General features: G+C 40.4%; 1 protein-coding gene across 1 annotated transcript in view; it reads right to left on the bottom strand.

Annotated features, from left to right (window-relative positions):
• Positions 1-1615: 1615 nt before the first annotated feature.
• LOC112543495 (retinol-binding protein 1) overlaps positions 1616-15093 on the bottom strand; it is a 93021-nt gene continuing 79543 nt past the window's right edge. The window contains exons 1-4 of the mRNA XM_006124989.5: positions 13746-13866; positions 7594-7772; positions 4859-4960; positions 1616-1807 (exon numbers count right to left, since the gene is read on the bottom strand). Of these exons, the coding sequence (XP_006125051.1) occupies positions 1754-1807; positions 4859-4960; positions 7594-7772; positions 13746-13818 (408 nt within the window). The 5' untranslated portion in view covers positions 13819-13866 and the 3' untranslated portion in view covers positions 1616-1753. Of the gene's footprint in view, positions 1808-4858; positions 4961-7593; positions 7773-13745 lie in introns of the transcript that reaches the window.

The following is a 15093-nucleotide window of genomic DNA, read 5'->3' as shown; positions in this document are numbered from 1 at the left end:
CTGCAAAACAATCCAACCAAACCCAAAACTCACAGCACATCTCAGAGCTTAGGCCCACAGAGCTAGTGCTATGGGGATAAAAATAGCAATGTAGATGTTTCCCTTAGGGCTGGCACTGGGGTCTTACACTTGGAAATGGGGAAGGGAAGTGGCAGAGCCCAAGATCCGATGGGAGCATCTACACTGCTATTTTAGCCCCATAGCCTGAGCTCCATGAGCCAGAGTCAGTTGATCTGGACACAGGACTTGCTGCCTCTGTTATTATTACTATTTTTTTACAGCATAGATGTACCCTAAAGGTGGGATTCTTTAAAGCCCTCAGCATTGACCAAACTCTGCTTTTATTCAAGTCAATAGTAAAATGCCCCATAGCAAAGTGAAGTGAAGGCTGAGCACTGATGAAAATGCCCCCCAAGTGGTGTTATTTCCAAGGACAGGGAATGCTGCTGAGGCACAGATCTGTGCACTAACTCCAAGGCAATGTATTTACCACAATGTTTGCAGCCCACCTCATCAGTTTCCTAGCCAGGAGGTTGCTTGAAGCCAGGGCCATCCCTAGGGAGTGAGGGTGCGGAGCCCAGGGTAACCCCCATCATGACACAGGCACCTGGCCCACCCCTTCCTGCCCCTGCTCACCCTTGTGCACCAATGGGAAACAGAGTGACCGGATTCAGGCCCCTGGGCTCTGCTATCATGAACTCACATGTCTCTCGGGGGAGCAGATTGGGCAGGGGCCAGGTTATGGTATGGTATAGTATCGTTATGGATCTTGCGGAAAAAGGGGGTTTTGCACAAAAATAAAACGTCCACACTGCTTTTTTTGCACAAAAACCTAGCGCAAAAACGGAGCGGCAGAAAATATGCAAATGAGATTGCAACTCATGCAAATGAGTCCCTCATTGGCATATTTTTTGCTAAGAAAACTTGTAGTGTAGACGTAGTCAAAAAGACACAAGGTGCAAGACTGAGAGCACAGGATACTGCTCTCACATAGGCTAGGTGCAACATGCATAGCTATTATGCAGGCATCCACATACAGCGCTGTCAGTTTGCTTCAGTCTTAACTATAGAGACCAGCTCTTGGGCTGAGAGATTAGTCTCTGTTCTTTCTACTGGGATGATCAAACAGCCAATTATAATGGTTGGTTTAGGGTTGTTGGCACTTGCCTATTAGGATTGGTCTAAGAAAACACCAACACATTCCAAAAAAGACCATCAGCTGGTAAGAATTTTCTTTAGCTATGAACATGGGCAGAATTCAAGTTAGTGAACTAGATGTGAAAGGCTTTGTATCCTATTGCAAATCTGTTGAACCATCCTGTTGCCTGAAACTATGGACTTAGTGATCCAGAACTAAATTAAAAAAAAGCAGTACAATGAATGTCAGATTTGCACTCACTCATCCAAACATGTTATGTTATTACAATACCACAGAGAGATGTTCTGTTGTTGAGATAATTGTGACTGTTTATTTCCTGCATTGCTTTTAAAGGACTTCCTGTCCTCCTTCTGGAAAAATTATAAGGATTTTAGAAATGAAAAAAATAATGACAAGATTGAGAATTATTTATTTAATGCCAAGTTGAAAGGCAAGAGACCTTAAAATGTGCAGAAGTATTTCCATATTAGTGTTAAAGGACGTGTTTGTCTGAGATAATAGTGCACAGCAATGTTCTCAGATGACACTGTAAAGTAGTCATTACATAGCTTTAAAAATAGCACAGTGAGAAACCAGTTGGACCTTCTGGTCAGCTTACTTTTTCTTCTTAAATATTTGATGGCACAGCTGGTCTTCACATGTCAGCTCCTACAGCATTAAAACAATTAGTAAGTACATGTTGTTGTGAACTATGTTTCCCAGCTACAGCACCACCCTTTGAAAAAAAAAATCAGCTGGCATGCACTGCAGGTTGCCGTACAGTAAACTTCCAATAATCCGGCACCTTTAGGACCCAGGGAGTGCCAGATTATCAAATATGCCAGACTATCAGAAGGGGGGGCTATGAGGGGTCTGGAGTGGGGTGGGAGGGGATGCCACCACAGACCCCTCATAGCCCCCCCTTACGATAGTCAGGCTCTGCCCCAGGAGTCCCTGATTCAGCCGCTGCTGGTCAGTTTCAGCAGCAGCTGAATCGGGGATGCCTGCAATAGATCAGCTGGGGTGCTGCCGGGTTGGTCCCGCAGCGCCGAGGGGTGGCACTACGGCACCAACCCAGCAGCACTCCAGCTGCTCTTGGGGACACCTGGGACAGAGCAGCTGGGGTACTGCCCAGTTGGTCCCGTTAGCGCTGACCCTCGGGGCTGTGGGACCAACCCGGCAGCACCCCAGCTGCTCTTGGGGACGCCTGGGGCAGAGCAGCTGGAGTGCTGCTGGGTTGGTCCCGCAGCGCCGTCCCTTGGCGCTGCAGGACCAACCTGGCAGCACTCCAGCTGCTCTGCCCCAGGCGTCCCCAAGAGTAGCTGGGGTGCTTCCGGGTTGGTCCCGCAGCCCCGAGGGGCAGCGCTACCAGACCAACCCGGCAGCACCCCAGCTGCTCTGCTCCCGGCTTCCCCGATTCAGCTGCTGGTCAGTTTCAGCAGCAGCTGAATGGGGGAAGCCTGTCCGGCTGCCCCAGCACTTCCGGGTTCCTGATGGTGCCGGACCATCAGGAGTCCCGGAGCATTGGATGCCGGACTAATGGAGTTTTACTGTAATTAGATTTTGACACTTGAATTGGGTTTTTAAAAGTATAAAAATAAAAAATGCATTGAAATTGCTCTGTAATAGTGTGGCTTTGCATATTGTATTATTAAAACAACATACTATAATTTATTAGAAGCACTGAAGCAAGAAGAGGGTGGAGGGAAGTTTCAGAAAGGACGGGCACAATTGCAATAGTGTTTCAACAGAAGCATGCACCAGCTTACTAGGTCCTCCTATTTCCAGAGATTTCAGTTTGAATCCTGGTGCCAATAATTAGAACTTTCATTAGTGCAATTACTGGCAAATTTTGAATTTATATTGTAATAGGGTAATAAAAGTCTGTCTGTCTGCTGAGTGACTTTGGTTTCTGCTTAGATGGAAGAAAACAGTAGGGTTTTTTAATTCATCTGATTGATCTTCTGACGGCACAAGCTTGAGGTAGAGCTTGATGGCCATCATGACCATCCTCACTGTGTGTGTTATCTAACGTAACTGAATTAACTAAACAAAGAAAAGACTTCAAGGCAGATTCTCAGCTGGTGCAATTTTTCTTTGTTTCACTTAAGTCAATGGAGTGGTGCCAATTTCCAGCAGCTAAGGGTCTGGCTCTTCATGTGATAGAGGAGCCCTGCTATGAAGTAAATATTAATACATATTGTCCACCAATAGATAACTCAGAGCTCTGTATCATAGCCAACAATCCAGTTCCAAGGTGGAGAAATTCATATTCTGATAGTCAGGAATTATTTTGCCTATCACTACAGAGCCCATTCTCATAAAGTTAATATTAAAATACTCCTTACAAGTGTGTGATTTTGCCTCTTTCTAAGTCCCTAGCATCCAGCATTACCATGAACAATTTCCTGATTGTTCTTCCTGGAACTCCGGTGTTCCTGTTTGCTCTCATTTATTTTTCCAAACTTCATTGAGTGCCTTATTTCCTTTACTGGCCCATATGGCATCTCTCAGGCTCACTGAATTTCTTTTTGTGTCCCAGTTTACTCACTCAGTTGTCTTTTTTTCTTTTTGAGGGTTTGGGGAGCAGTAGCACAAGATAATTATAATATAGATTGTTTGCTAAGTGTCCCTGAGTATTCTGGGATTGTTTTTCTGATCTGCATCACTGCATAGTTCTTACTAGAGCTCATTTTTAGGAATGATGAAAGAAGTTTTTCTTGTAGGTAGGGATGTCAACGTGTAGTCGAGGACATAATTAATTGATAAGCCTGGGCTCATTGTTTAATCCTATCAAGTACAAGCACTCCCCCTCCTTACTTCTTCAGTATCAGAGGCAGCAAGGGGGGGCAGGTGGGAGCTGGTGCCCACAGAGGCACCAGTTCTCACCGAGCCACTTGTCCTCCCCAGCCCCCACTGCCTCTGATAGAGAGATAGCAGTTGGAGGGTGAGGGGGCTCCCTGGGAGTGATGGTAGTAGTGCACTAGCTGCCCACCCCACCCCCAAGGACTACTGAATAATTGTGTAACCACTAAGATTTTATGCAGTTACATGATTATTAAATTAATTGATATCTAACATCCCTACTTTTAGAGCTTTTTAGTAAATACTGTGGTTTATTTTTTAGTATTTACTCAGATGAAGGAATTAGATGTGCTATGTAACTGTAAGAATTTAGGGCTGCAGCGAACCAAAAATCACTGTAGGTTTGTGTCTTTACACAATGCATAATCAACCTGTGGAACTCTTTGCAAGAGGATGTTGAAAAGAACAGGAATTTAACAAGATTCAAAAAAGAACTAGATAAACTAATGGAGGTTAGGTGCATCAATGGCTATTAACCAGGATGGGTAGGAATGGTGTCCCTAGCTTTTGTTTGTCAGAGAATGGAAATGGATGACAGGAGAGAGATCATGTGATGATTCCCTGTTCTGTTCACGCCCTCTGGGGCATCTGGCATTGGCCATAGTTGGAAGACAGGGTACTGGGCTAGATGGACCTTTGGTCTGACCCAATATGGCCATTTTTATGTTGTTATATCTTTGTTAGGCAGCAGGGGGAGACAAATTTAACAGCAGGGAGTTTGGTAGAGAAGGGATTTTAGAGTTTATATATCAGAATCATGTGAATGAAATGAATAAGAAAAATCCTTGAAACTACAGTAACTATACTATTCTGTAGTCTCTGGGTCATGCAATATCCATGAAAGTCAGCTCTTACCAGATGCAGTCTATCTCCTTCAATCCAGTGCGTCCAACCTCTGTGTTTTTTCTCACCCTTCTGAACACATACTAATTTATCACCATCCCAACTCACAAGCGTCTGCAAGGATCAAAGGATTAAATCCAATAAGTAAACCAGGGATTTTGGAAAACATTGAAACACACCAAAACTAACTGCAATGTGTGATCAGAAACACCCACCTGCTTGCGTGAAGACACTAGTAGCCCAAATACCCCTTTGTCTAAAGTGGTATGTTGTCACTGGCTATATTGTTGGGCTCAACGAATAGTGATCAATAGTTCAATGACTAATTGGAATCCTGTATCAAGGAGACTGCCCTAGGGGTCAGTCCTGGAGCCTGCTTTGTTCAACGTCTTCATTAATAACCCAGATGATGAGTTGGTTTGCACCTTCAGCAAGTTCGTAGGTGACACGAAACTAGGGAGAGAGGTAGATATGCTGGAGTGCAGCAATAGGGTCCAGAGTGATCTAAACAACCTGAAGGATTGGGCCAAAAGAAATCTCATGAGGTTCAGCAAGGACAAGTGCAGTGACCTGCACTTAGGATGGAAGAATCCCAAACACTGTTACAGGCTGGGGACGGAATGGCTAAGTAGCAGTTCTGCAGAAAAGTACCTGGGGATTACAGTGGATGAGAAGCTGGATATGAGTCAATAGTGTATCCTTGTAGCCAAGAAGGCTAATGGCATATTAGGGTGCATTAGGAAGAGCACTGCCAGGAGATCAAGGGAAGTGATTATTCTCCTTTATTTGGCACTAGTGAGGCCATATCTGCAGTATGCATCCAGTTTTGGGCCTCCCATTACAGAAAGAATGTGGACAAATTAGAGACAGTCCAACGGGGGGCAACAAAAATTATTAGGAGGCTGGAGTGCATGACTTAGGAGCAAAGGCTGAGGGTTTTGGGTTTATTTAGTCTACAGAAGAGAAGAGTGAGGGGGGATTTGATAGCAGCCTCCAACTTCCTGAAGGGAGGTTCCAAAGAGGATGGAGAAAGGCTGTTCTCAGTAGTGACAGATGGCAGAACAAGGAGCAACGGTCTTAAGTTACAGTGGGGGAGGTCTAGGTTGGATATTAGGAAAAACTATTTTACTGGAAGGGTGGAGAAGCACTGGAATGAATTACCTAGGGAGATGGTGGAATCTCCATCCTTAGAAGTTTTTAAGGCCAGGCTTGACAAAGCCCTTGCTGGGATGATTTATTTGGAATTGGTCTGCTTTGAACAGGGAGCTGGACTAGATGACCTCCTAAGATTTCTTCTAACCTCAAATTTCTATGACTTGTTTCTTCAGATACTATGGTACAGACTGTGTATGCAAAGGAAGGGTAATGAGCTAAATGAGTTTCTGATGCTATTTATAGAATAGCACTGCATATGAAAACTGTATTTTTTCTTTTCGTGCTATATGAGAGCATTCATAAAAAATATTATAAAGTGCAATAACTGGAGTGCTATGGCTCCTAGTGAATAGTGCAGCATTACCACCTACTTTGCCTTTATATTAAATCAGTCAGAAAAAAAGTATTAAATGACACTTATAGTTGTTTTATGTCATCATTGAGGTGCTGTAACCAAGAGCTTTGAAGCTAGAACATTCATACTCATAAAGAGGGGAAGAAGCTTTGACAATATAAATAATTCATTAAAGGGCAAGAATAGAGGAGTGTCTTGGCTGCTGGTACCACTTCCTAGCATGCTGACAAAGATTATCTGATTGATGGGGGTAAACAAGGAAACACTCTACTGTCTTGTCTTATATTCAGAGTGTTAGCTCTTTGGGGCAAGATCAGTCTTGTTTTGTACAGCGCCTAGCACAATGGAATCCCAGTGTATGCCTGGAGCTCCTAGGTGCTGTGATACAAATAAATAAGTTCTAGGTAGAATGGGCACCAGAGTCAGAGGTGAGCCTCTCACAATGCAAAAGGAATACAAACAAGCCACAACTGGAGAAGTGTTGTGGCTGTGGGAGCACATAGTTGGAGATGGGGGAGAAACTGAATCCAGAGGGAAGGTTCTGAAAACTTAAGAGGGAAATTTAAATTAGAACTGGAGACTCACATGAAACAGGGATGTAAGATCCCATTTAATTGATTAACCATTAAAATGTAGTGTTTAACTGGTTAACTGATTAAAGGAGGGACAAGCAGGGGTGGGGGCCAGGCTGATATTGGTTTAGATAAAAGGTGTGTGCAGTGAATGAATACAACAAATGGTTCAGGCCCTGATCCCTTAACAGGACTTTTCACAGAACTCCCCACTGAGTTCCAAGCCAGTTCCACATGTGGAGAGCTTGAAGGAACAGAGTAAAAAAGAACTGACAATTTTAAAGTAATGTGAAGGGGGAGGGAAGCCTTAGTAGTTTCAAAGTGCAGATTTAAAGTATAATTTCAGCAGCTAAGATTACTTTTAAATATAGAACATTACAAAGAGGTTTATCATAGAAAGACAGGACAGATTCATTCCTTGCCAGAAAAAAATGTAATTAGTTGTTGCTCTCACAAAACTGGGAAATCTTCCCGATTTACCTATAAAATAAATATTTGCTTTGTGAAACAAAATTGTCTTGAAATAGAAATTACTTACACTTTATAGACAAACATTGTCTAATGTCTGTAAATTATTCTCCACCATTTTTAGGCAGGAAATGTACAGGACTGCTTGCCCTATTTTTAACTGCTGGATACATGGAAATCAAATACTAGATGTTTACCTGCACAACTCGGTTGTCAAGCCCTTTGGTCCGTTCTTCAAACTCTACTCCCACAGTGTAATTCAGTTCATAGTTTCTGAAAGTACTGAGTGTTTTTGTCTTAAAATTGTCTCCATCTTGAATAATTTCCTTTGTTTGTTTCAAGTGTCCTGCAATCTTACGAGTGGCAAAATCAATGCCTATCAACAAATAAAATATAAGTATATAAAATTCCAACTTCTGGTACAAAGATACAAACACGATACTTTTATATATATACACCAAAACTATGAAAACTGTGAAAAGCATTTGCACATTTAATCCTCTCATTTACAAGTAAAATAATGTTGAGTAGCTCTCTTTACCCTGGTCTACACTAGGGAGTTATTTTGAAATAAACCCCCTTATTCTGAAATAATAAGCAGAGCGTCCACACTACTAAGCCCGTTATTTTGAAATAACAGGCTGGTTATTTCAAAATCTGTACTCCCGCTTTCCTAAGGGAATAACATTTATTTCAAAATAGCATCAGTGTGAATGTGCCCACTGCTTCTGTTTCAAAATAACTACTCCCCAGAATAATTCAAAGTAATTACTCCCCAGTGCTTCCTAGGGCTCTAAGTCGAGGTAGCATATCCACAGTAATAGAGTTTGCCTAAGACTAATTTTGAGGCTTCTCTGTAGTGTGGACATGCTATTTCGATTTTGTTATTTCGGGAGTTATTAAATCAATTTTAGTTATTTCAGAATAGTTTCCTAATGTAACCATGCCATTCTAGAATTTTTCATTAGAAACTCTCTGATATTTCTCATTAGAATTTTTTTTTAAATGACAAAAAATTTGAGGAAAGTATGTGTTTTTCAACATATTTTTGATAAACATTTTTGGAAGGTATTTTTCCACCTTCATATACAGTACTTCTTTCATTTTTCCTTGTCAAAATGAGGAGTGAAGGGGAGGCATGAACTAGAAGAAAAATGGAAACTCCCCAAGATTTTCAGTTTTCATGGTTGCTTTTATAACAGGTCTATTCGTATTTATAGAAGGATGTCACAATGTGTACCGCAGATGTGTATGTCAAAGTAAATATCTGATCCAGTGAATTTTGGCATGTAGTTTTTACTTCACCATAACCACAGATTTCTTTTTGGAGGGGAATGTGTATAGTCTGTGGAATGGGATTGCATTTATAGTAACAATGGAACTATACAGGTGTGATTTAACACCCATCTGTCAAAGCCATTTTCCCCATCTTTGTAAAGTAGTCGAAACCAGAATCATATTAATTAGCAAACACTTTACAAAAATGATGCTTATATATAATACTTTATATATAATACAAAGATGGAAAGTTAAAAACAAAAAGGCAAATAGTCAAAGAGAATGCCTTCTTAATATTCATTCAGCATTTTGTGCTTGATCCCCTTTAACTTTCTGTATTCTGTTCATGATGAAAACTAACCTAATACAAACAACTACTTGTAACTGAATGCATTGAAAGTTATGTCAAATATATTATCATCATGACACAGGCTACTCTAGACAGTACACCTAATGCCAAATGCATTGCCGGGACAATAAATATTTGACCATTTGGCAGTGAGTCTTTTACTGTGCTATATGCAAATAGAATAATCTAACATATTTCTCCCAGAAACTGAAAAATAGTGTGGCTTGTTAACCATCCTTGAGTTTTTTCACAAACAGATTAATCATTTTCGTCACTTTGTACAAATGGAACCCATTTTCTTTTGGTGGATTCATTATGCTACTGCTAAGGCAATAATCGAATTGGGTGAAAGGACTGGCTGGAAAACAAAACAAAAAATGTTACTTCAACATAGGGAATAATGTTCAAATTCAAGAACTTTTACTCGGGGGAGCTTAAGTATATTTTATCTTTTGCTGTGGATTTAAGGTATCTCTGGGTCTGATTTATAGTTCTCTCAGAGGAAAGAAGTCTAATTTTACAAAGGAATGCTATTTCTGACTAATATATTAGTTTTATGCTACTGAAGAAAATGAGGGGAGGTTTTATTAAAGCTACTCTTCATAATAGCATTTTGAACAATACAAGCAATAAAAATGAAATATGGTTCTATTAGATTAAATTGAAATACTTTGCAACATGCTTATGAAAAAAATTAGGATTCTGACTTAAAGGGCAAAATGATTTTTTAATTAAGGTATAGGAATGCATATGTAGCAATTATAAGGATGAATGAACCTCAAAAATTCAGCTTCATTGTGCTTTGGGCCTGCACTCCTTAATTCTTAGAATATTAACCAAATGTAAACTCAAGAGAAACCGAGCTGAAGAATCTCTTTTTACCATTCCCATGTCATTTTTTTTCATTAATAACAAGTGAGTGAGGGCCAAATTCTCAGTACCACACAGAGAAATAGGCATCTGGATACTACAGTGTTGCAAATTCGGTGAGGTGCTTTTCACTAGCACTGAAGGACAGTAACTAAAACATGGCCTAAATCTAGCTAGTCTGATTCAAAGCCAATTGGTGTAAAAATATGGCCTTCACTCCCTAACCTCACACCACATTTCTTACGGGGAGGCTAGCTTTAAACTCCATCAGTAGATTCAGTAGGCACCTTTCCAGTGGAGACAGTGCAGGAGATGCAATGAAATCTGTCTCCCAGGCAAAAAGTCCCTGTTCTCACCTGGTTTGGGTCTGCCCATTCACACTACCACACCAACCCCTGCTGAGCCACCCAGCAGATCAGGAATTCTGTGTGGCTTAAACTCCTGCCAATCCTTTTTCAAGCAGACTTCTCACTGCTGGGTCCTATAGCCCTATTTCCTCCCAAAGGGCCCAACTGACAGAATCACTACACCAATGTTAGCAGATGACACCCAACAGAAAGTCTAGGAGAGGAAAAGGAAGGAGGGTGTTGTGTGACATTACAACCAGATAAAAAGTAAGACTACCTGTTCTGTTGGAAGGGAGTCTCACGCTTATTTATGTGAAGTATCCTGAAATTGCTATTCTGTGTCTCTTGGGTGAGCCCATTATTTCGAAATATAATGGGCTTTCTATTCCAATGTCCCTGTAACCCTCATCCCACAAGGAGTAAGGGACATTTTGGAATAGCAATTTATTTTGAAATGAGTGCTGTGTAGAAAGCACCAAATTTCAAAATAAGCTATTTTGAAATTGACTTGAAAGTAGCTACAGAATTTGCATAACTCACATTGCATAGCTTATTTTGAGCTATGGGTGCAGTGTAGATGAACCCTTAGAGCCCTGCAAATCTGTGGATATTTGCTTTATATTTGTGGGTATCCACATCCGCAGATGTCAATGCAGATAGCTGCAACTCATTTCTGCAGATAAAAATTTATATCCGCACAGGGCTCTACTCTTGCTCCTCAAATATAAACTAGCCTATAAGGAAGAAGGATGCTTAAACAATGAAGATAATTTAGTCACCAAGAATGGCAACAATATTAGAATTTTCTCTTTACTGCCTTTCCCAACAGCACATTTATGTTGTTTAGAGATCACTTGTGAGTTAAGAGGAAAGAATTTCCCCATCCCTCATGCAGCCTTGCCAGTACTAAGCACTCAAAGGTCATGAGTCAGTCCACATGCACCAAATAATAATATTGGTTTAAAGTCATGCTATGAAAATAATAATCAATGTTGGGCACTTTTTATTTGCTTCCTGGTTTCTGAGCCACTAGGGTGCACTCATTTCACATTTTCAGGCTGTCCTCTGCAACCATGAGGCCTAGGCTCATACCACTGAGAAGAAGAAGAGAGCAACCAAACAAACAAAAGAACGTTGAGATTCTCAGATTCAGAAGCTGATGCTTTAAGAAAAATATTAAATATCATGTGAGACTTGTAATGAAAGATGAGAGCTGGCAATGCTGCCCTTGTCTCTTTGAACAGTCTGAAAAATAAACAGTAGGGTTCTATTATGTGAATTTAACTCTATTAGAAAGCTATCCAAATCACCAAATTTAGCTTCAGCTTACAACTTCTTATAATCATTCAGAAAATTGATCATGAATTTAAAAATTCAGAATTTTAGGGAAATTATTACATTTACCTAGATTGCTTCAGTAGTTGCAGAAAATATTTTCTTTCTAATAAATCTATTTTTACATAGCTATGCAATATTGTTTTTATTTTGCCACATGTTTAGAAGGCATCAGCATTTATTTCAGAAGCTGAACTAACTAGTTTTTTGGCTCTGTAATACTTTGGCTCAGTATCAACCATCAGATAACTAATGCATAAGAAAGGAATAAGTCTGCAAGTACAAGCTGCCTTACTGTGACAGTGCTGTCTGATGGCACCAGACCTATAGTGATAGCAATTGCAGTGGCAAGTTAGTGAGAAAGGAAATCTGGAGAAGTAATTGACAAAAGTCAGCCCCCCCACTCAGAAGTCAATGAGATCACCTGTTTGAATAAGGGATACTTGGATATTATCAGAACTGGGCCCAAAGATTGGGTAATTTGTTACTACTAAAAACCCAAACTAAAATAGTTTTTTGTTTCTGCCACTTTTAAAATTGATATTCCAACTTATAAAATGAAAAAAAAAATCCTCTTAGTTTTAATTACCCCATTCTGCCATTATTTTTCACAAGTGACAGATCTAATTTGTAAGACAAGCTCTGTGAGTTCTCTGTGCTGAGGAATGTCAAAGAGGCAGAGCAGCCTGTGCCCCCTCCTCTTGCAGGCTGCAGTAGCAATCTGCCTGCTGCTGTGTTTCTAGCAGGGCTGAATGGGAGCAATGATGTGCTCTTTGTTTGTTCCCCAAACTGAGCTGCTATCTCAGCTGTCAGATACTTCCCAGAACTCTGAAAGGAGAGGGGAGGAGTGCATGCCTGGAGGGCATCAGAGATCACAAAACACTAAGCAGAAATCACAGATCAAAGCACAGTCATCAGGACAGGCATTGTGGGATACTGGCACAAGCCAGTTCTCTCCAGAAAACAAACAGCAGAGTCCACACTGGCTCTTTGTGGACAATGAAGGAAGGGGACAAGACAAAAGTCTCTTGCAGAGGTGGAAGTTTTTTCTCACCAAAACTGGGTGCCCCTGCCCCACAAAAGTCACATTGTACTGTGAATGCTCTCGCTGTTTTGTCAATAAAAGGCCATTTATGGCAACAACACATGCCAGTGTAGACTAGGCCTTCATCTACCTAACAATCCTGTGGAATTACCGGAAGAGGTTCTCCAATTCTTTTTATTATATTTCTGATCCTTTTGCAAAGCTAGCTTTCACTCTTTGAGGGAAAAAGGGTCTTCTTTTGGAATGCAGTACTATTATTGCAGCAAAGAAAACTAGAAAATCACACGTTCAATGGAACCCAGAATACACAGAAATAGTGCTCTAAAAAGGTTTGTCTCTTCTGGAACTTGGTACCCGAGCAGCTAACTAAGGTCTGCTCCTGCTGAAACAAATAGAAGCTTTGTCTTAACTTCAATGAGGGCAGCAGTCCACTTAGAGTGAGACTCCTTAGGTATCCATAAAGTCCTATTGGGTTAAGATAATTTTATCTACATGTAAACAAACACATCAGAAAAGATATTTGTATTGAACCGATCTAATATAAAATGGTCTCGAACCAGCAGAAGACAATTATCCCTTGTAAAACCTCTACTTTGTCATTTTAATCACTGAAGACACTAATGTGAGGAAAAGAGAATGAAATTGGCATTACCAAAACTTGCTCTCTTCTCACATTTACGGGTCTTTTTATTGTGCTGCTTGCACTAAATTAACTCTCTTTCAATCTTCTTTTCAATATCTAAGTAACTGTCCTATGTGGTAATAACTTTAATTTTCTTGCGATGAAAGAATATGTTCCCATAAAGATTGCTACAAACTTCTGCCCACTACAGATTCGTTACTATACAACTTTTTCCTATAACTTCTAATTCAGTTACAATTTTATTAAATGCTAAGGACTAATTGTGTTTGCTTCACTGCCATGGAGTGTCCTGTTACTTGCTCAGGAAATCATTCAAGTTTGTCTAGACATATTATAGCAAGTCTATGATTTTTTTAAATATAACTGCCAGAAACTCTTATCCCTGAAAGGAGTAAGACTATTCAGCTATTAACTTATTTTAAAAAATAGGCACAATTGACAAATAAAAGTTCTTGTCTCAATATTGCATTTTTTTCATTTACCTAAGGCAACCATGTAACCTTCGAAGTTTTCATTGGATTCCATTTCCCATGTTCCATTGTAATCGGCAGGCATACTGGCTAAGAGCTCAAACCCAAGGACAGATCAAATGCTGAGCCTAGAAGCAAGATCTGCAAAGAGAATGTGTTATAACTCTATCCTTTTTATATCTTCCTTAGAGAAAGTTTATGGTTTTCCAGATAATAAAGTCTGAAAGTCAGAGATATACCCTGACAGGATTTTGCTTCATTAACAAAGTTCAGGAGGACGGCAGACAGGCCAGGTATAGGTTTCTGAAGCAGGAACTAACAGAGAAAGATATTTTACAGTGACTTTTGTAAAGAACAGCAATCTCCTAGAGAGACACCTTTGAAACATGTGCACCACAATGTCAAACAGTGCAACCCAATATGAGTTTTTTTTTCAGTTCACTTCTCCTACATAAAATGAGTCCCTCTAAAGGTCTTGGCCTTGCTTAGGTCATGTGAAGTTGGTGGAAATTTTGGATGTAGAATGAATACAAATTGGGCCATTAAAGGGTAAATTTTTAAAGGAATTTTTAAAGGAAAACATATTTTTAGGTTTTATTTCTCAGCTTCATATTCCAATGTATTATAATGGAGTTCAAAGTGATCCCTGTTTTCTTCCCAAAATATCCCTTTTTAGAGATGTCAAATGTTGACAAATATGTTTCAGGCATAAATTCACTTGAATACATTTCATTTAACTGATTGTAAATGTCACATGGAGCCTCTCAAGCTGTCCTGGGAGTAGCACTGTTTAGCTCATTTTTAAGTCTGTTTCTTTTTCATTAAGGAAGAACTGGAAGTCCTGGCATAGTCCAGGAACTATGTTGTGGTTGGAATAACAGAGACTTGGTAGGGTAATTCACATGACTGGAGCACAATCATTGCTTTGAGCTGTTCAGGAAGGACAGGTGGGATAGAAAAGGTGGAGGGGTTGCACAGTATGTAATGGTACGTCTGCACTGAATGCTTATTTTGAAATAAGCTATTTTTGAAGAGAAACTCTGAAATACAGTAAAACTCCGATAGTCTGGCATCCAACTGTTCGGCACTCCCAATACTCCAGCATCAAAATGCCAAGATCTCCTAACCAGCTGATTAAAAAGCCTGCGGCTCAGCACACCTGGCTGTAACCAGATGGAGCACAAGGTTGGGGGAGGGGAGGAGTGGGATCATGTTACAGTATGGAGAAGAGCGTTTTGCTTCAGCGAAGGGGAAACGGGAGGGAAGGGAGAGGGTAGGAGTATCAGGTTACAGCTCAGAGATGCGAAGAGGAAAGGGGAGGGGAGGAGGAGGAGGATCAGGTTACAGCATGGAGGAGAAA

The sequence above is a fragment of the Pelodiscus sinensis genome, chromosome 10 (assembly GCF_052426305.1).
Source record: "Pelodiscus sinensis isolate ZL-2025 chromosome 10, ASM5242630v1, whole genome shotgun sequence".
Taxonomy (NCBI): domain Eukaryota; kingdom Metazoa; phylum Chordata; order Testudines; family Trionychidae; genus Pelodiscus; species Pelodiscus sinensis.
Note: the sequence above shows the minus strand (reverse complement) of the source record. Positions and strands in the feature narration are given on the sequence as shown.